The sequence below is a fragment of the Triticum urartu genome, chromosome 1A (genome assembly GCF_056163025.1).
Source record: "Triticum urartu cultivar PI428250 chromosome 1A, HENAU_Tu73, whole genome shotgun sequence".
NCBI classification, from domain to species: Eukaryota; Viridiplantae; Streptophyta; class Magnoliopsida; order Poales; family Poaceae; genus Triticum; species Triticum urartu.
This window is the reverse complement of record NC_141873.1, coordinates 425,063,473-425,068,808: the sequence shown is the minus strand read 5'-3', so window position 1 is coordinate 425,068,808 and position 5,336 is coordinate 425,063,473. Positions and strand designations below refer to the sequence as shown.

At 43.8% G+C, this 5,336-nt stretch overlaps 1 protein-coding gene across 1 annotated transcript; it reads right to left on the bottom strand.

Annotated features, from left to right (window-relative positions):
• Nucleotides 1–533: 533 nt before the first annotated feature.
• LOC147991524 (uncharacterized) lies at nt 534–3,542 on the bottom strand. The gene is made up of 2 exons (XM_087538711.1): nt 2,528–3,542; nt 534–814 (listed from the first exon to the last, which is right to left on the bottom strand). Exons 1-2 carry the CDS (start codon nt 3,540–3,542, stop codon nt 534–536), a joined length of 1,296 nt encoding a protein of 431 aa, XP_087394837.1.
• Nucleotides 3,543–5,336: the final 1,794 nt, after the last annotated feature.

Sequence of the window (5,336 nt, the reverse complement as noted above, 5' to 3'; positions counted from 1 at the left end):
AAAGTTGTACTGAACTCCAGCCTGGTACCCAAAGTTTCATGTAACTAATGCCAAAACTTTGAGGTAAATTGTGTTCCTCTATTTGATACCATGGTCCTCAGAACTCCATGCAGACATACGATCCTGGTCATGTATATCTTGGCTAACTTAGCACTTGTATATGTGGTTTTCACAGGGATGAAGTGAGCTACCTTAGTCAAGCGATCAACCACTACCCAAATAGAATCATAGCCTGATCGGGTCCTGGGTAATCCTGTAATGAAGTCCATGCCAAGCTTGTCCCACTTCCAATCTGGTATCGGCAAAGGCTGAAGTAATCCTGCTGGTTTCTGGTGCTCTGCCTTAACTCTCTGATATACGTCGCATACTGCTACATACTCGGCAATATCTTTCTTCATACCAGTCCACCAGAAACTTTCCTTCAAGTACAAATACATCTCGGTGTTGCCCGGGTGTATTGAATAAGGCGAATCATGAGCCTCCTGAAGAATCAATTTCCTAATCTCTGGGTCATTTGGCACGTAAATACGCTTCTAAAACCATAAGGTTCCATGTTCATCCTCACGAAATCCTTCTGCCTTTCCTTGGTTCATCCTTCCCTTTATCTCCGCAATACCTTTGTCTAACTTCTGGGCTTCTCGGATCTTTCCCAACAAAGTGGATTGAATTTCCATTGCAGCAACAAAATCTCGTGGTACTATCTCCAATCGAAGATCTCTAAGATCATCAATTAACTCCTGAGGTAATCCTCCTGCTATGAGGGTATTAACATAGCTCTTGCGGCTCAATGCATCTGCCACAACATTGGCCTTTCCTGGGTGATAGTGCAATTTCATGTCATAATCCTTTATGAGCTCCAACCATCTTCTCTGCCTGAGGTTCAACTCCTTCTGCGTGAAGATGTATTTCAAACTCTTATGATCCGTGTAAACATCGCAATGATTTCCGATAAGAAAATGTCTCCAGGTCTTGAGTGCGTGCACTACGGCTGCTAACTCCAAATCATGTGTGGCATAATTCCGCTCATGAGGTCGAAGCTGATGTGAGGCATATGAAACAACTCTTCCTTCTTGCATAAGAACACCTCCAAGTCCCTGACGAGAAGCGTCGCAATATACTTGGAAATCCTTGCGTATATTCGGAAGAATTAGCACTAGGGTTGTGACCAAAAATTTGTTTAGCTCCTGGAAACTGGCCTCACATTCATTGGTCCAAACAAACTTAGTGTCTTTCTTCAATAACTCAGTCATGGGCTTCGCGATCTTGGAGAAATTCTCAATAAACCTCCGATAATATCCTGCGAGTCCAAGAAAACTGTGAATCTCTCCGACTGAGGTGGGTGCCTTCCATTTGGTGACGACTTCAACCTTGGAGGGGTCTACTGCTATTCCTTCTCCTGATATAACATGTCCAAGAAATCCGACTTCCTTCAACCAAAATTCGCACTTGCTGAACTTGGCGTATAACTGATGTTCCCTGAGCTTCTCAAGAACCAAGCGCAAATGTTCCTTGTGTTCTTCTTCATTCTTCGAGTAAATCAATATGTCATCAATGAATACCACAACAAACTTATCCAAGAACTCCATGAATACCTTGTTCATCATACTCATAAAATAGGCAGGGGCATTAGTCAAACCAAAAGACATGACCGTGTACTCATAAAGTCCATATCTCGTGGTAAAGACTGTCTTGGGTATATCCTATTCTTGAATCTTCAGATGGTGATATCCTGATCAAAGATCGATCTTTGAGAAAACTTTTGCTCCTTGTAGCTGGTCAAACAAATCATTGATCATCGGCAGAGGGTACTTGTTCTTGATTGTCACCTCATTCAACGCACGATAATCTACAACCATTCTCAAGGATCCATCCTTCTTCTCAACTAGAAGTACTGGAGCTCTCCAAGGTGATGAACTCGGTCGAATATAACCTTTCTCTAATAATTCCTTAATCTGCTTCTTAATTTCCTCCAGATCATTTGCGGGCATCCGGTACGGTCTCTTGGATATTGGTCCGGTGCCTGGTAACAATTCGATTAAAAAACTCTATGTCCCGATCCGGTGGCATGCCGGGCAATTCCTGGGGAATACATCGGGATAATCCTTCACAACTGGTACTTCCTCCTGAACAACCCCCGAAAGAGAATTCACTTGAGTCCTCCTTAGCATATGCCTCGACACATACTTGATCCGTTTCCCCTCTTGGGTGGTGAGAAGAATCGACTTACTGGCACAATCAATATTCCCATCATACTTGGATAGCCAGTCCATGCCTAGAATTATGTCCAATCCTTGTGATTCTAGGATGATGAGGTCTATGGGGAAAACGTGTCTCCCTATGGTCAATGGCAACTGAAAACATCCCCGACTAGCCATATACTCTGCTCCTGGGGAACTCACTAACATAGGTGTTTTAAGGGCTACGGTCGGCAACTTAAATTTATCCACAAACCCCCTTGATATGAATGAATGTGATGCATTAGTGTCAAAAAGAACAAGGGCTGTAAATGAATTAATCAAGAACTTACCAACAACGATGTTAGGCTGGTCATAAACTTCCTCCACATTGACATGGTTCACCTGACCTCTGGTGAAGGGATTGGGGTTCTTGCCTCCGGAGCTTCCATTACTGTTCCCGTTCTTTTCCTCGGGACACTCAGTGGCGTAGTGTCCGGTCTTCCCGCACTTGAAATAGGTGATGTGGCTCAGATCCTTCTTTGCCGGTGTAGCGGGGCTGGACTGATGCTGATTGTTGTTTCCTCCGTTCCCATTTCCATTCCTATGGCCATTATGGTTGTGTCCATTCCCTCCATGATGTGAATGTCCTCCATGGTTATGGTGAGTGTGTCCACTATACTTGCCAGATCCTAGTCCATTATTTCCCGAGTATGGGGTATAGCGGGGCTTCTGTTGAACACCAGAGCTGTACTTTCCCTGTCCGTACTTCCTCTTACGATTCTCCACCTTCTGCTGCTTGCCTTCCAGAATGAGAGCCTTGTCGACCAACTCTTGATAATTGTTAAAGGTAGCCACAGTCAACTGAAGTCCCAGATCATCGTTTAGTCCCTCCGAAAATTTCTCCTGCTTAGTGGCATCATCAGCCACGTCTCCGGGAGCATACCTGGATAACTTGCTGAATTCCTCCACATAATCACCAACAGAATGATTTCCCTGGCGTAAGTTGCGGAACTCACGCTTCTTCAGACTCATAGCTCCGGCTGAAACATGTGCGGTACGGAACGCCTGCAGGAACTGATCCCAAGTCACATTGGCTATGGGGAAAGTGGTGGTGTAATTATCCCACCATGAGGTTGCTGGTCCATCCAGCTGATGTACGGCAAAGCGCACCTTCTCAGCGTCAGTGCATCCTGCAGTGGTCACTTCTCTTCCGATCTTGCGAAGCCAGTCATCTGCAACGATCGGCTCCGTGCTGCTAGAGAACACCGATGGGTTCAACCTCAGAAAACAGGTAAGGTTGTCGACTGGGGGTGGTGGCGGTGGGTTGTTGTTGTTCTGGTTCTGATTCTGGATGAGTAGCTGCATGAGGGCATTCTAGTTCTGGATCAACTGGGTAAGTTCCGGTGGGAATTCTGGGTCACGTCTTGGAGGCATCTGTTAGGTTTAGAGTGGATGAGAAATTAGAATAGAATAAGGGCCTAATGAGAGAAATCACTACCCATATGCTTATGATAGCAAGAAAATTTCAAATCAAGCAATTCACACAGATCACACCACACAAGCAAAAACCTATAGGTAAGGTCATATCCACAAGAGATATGATCTCTTCATACTACCGCAATCATTCGTTGGACTCAACTTGGTAGTGGTGGTCTGAGCTAAATCTCCTCAAATCAATGTCAACTCTAGCTTCTTCTTCTTCGTCAATGATGCCTTCATAGGTCATGGTCTCATCGGGCTGAGCAACTTGGTGATGGGGTTCAACAACTATTTTATTGAAGTGGAGAAGAGATAGAAATGAATAGAGAATAGTATAGACCAACGGATATTTAAGGAAGTCGTAAAATAAAGTTTTCTTCCTATGGCTTTCCATTTCCTAGTGGTCGCGTCCTACAGTCAACGTGTGCTCTGATACCATCTTGTAGCGACCCGACCCAAAATGGATCGAAGTCTCTGTGCTTAAGTGCCATCTCTGGATCGGTATACTGACACACAGTACTCGAGGAATTATAACAGAGTTCAATCACACACTTTATTACATCGAGATCCTCAAAAGAGTATTTATTACAATAATATGGCCAAAGGCCATCTCAATAAAAATAACTGCGGAAGCATTGAAGGTAAATGAGTCCATCCAACTCCACGACAAACTGAGTGTAGAACAATGACCTATCGCACCTTTAATCTTCGTCGGAAAAGTCTGCAACATGAGACGTTGCAGCCGTGTAGGTCAGCACATGGAATGTGCTGGCAATCTCGCACTGTAGAATAATAATGAAAAAAAACTATCTCTATATGCAAATTTAGATGGTGGAGGCTCTGAGTTTAAGTTTTGCATAAAGCAAATTTTACCCTACAACAAAGGAATAATTTTTTTATTACTACTAAGTTAAAATGCCATTACTGAGAAGGTTCCTCCAACTCAATCCCAAAATTCCCAAGTTATTAGTAACCCAATAATTTCATTAAATAGAGTGATGAGATCAACCAATAATTCACTTCTAGATACTCAAGTTGTCCATAACCGGGGACACGGTTAATCATCATTAGTTTGTACACTGTGCAGAGGTTTGCGCACTTTTCCCCACAAGACTCGACCACCTCCATGATCGGAAGATCGAGACATAGCCTTTTTGAAGTATTTCCTCCAAACCCTGGGTAGACCGGTACACCTACTTTCCCCTACATCAGCTAGTCTACCACGGAAAGAGGTCACACAACTTACTCAACTATGCCAGAGCCCATAATGGCTTGTGGCTGCACATGACAGTTTCTAGGCATGAGATATTTTATGATCCGTTTGATCCTGGGTGGCGGACCTAGGGTAATCACACTGGTACTCCGGGATTCCCCTTGGGCAAGCACTGGTTACTCCAGGTGCCCCAAACAATCCACCTAGATGTGTATTAAAGTTGCCACCTTATGTTGTCCCAAAATTATTATCTCTCACAACTTGCATGGATCACACATACCAATCCCCATCTACGAGCATGGCTAAGCAATATATGACATAATGAATATTCCCGGGGTGATCAAAGTCATAGGTTCCTACCACATGAACTACAAAGCATAACCACATGTTCCCAATCCTACTCATGCAATCTTTGAGGGTGAAACTAATGCATAGTAAAAACTGGGTATTGAAAAAATATGATCAAA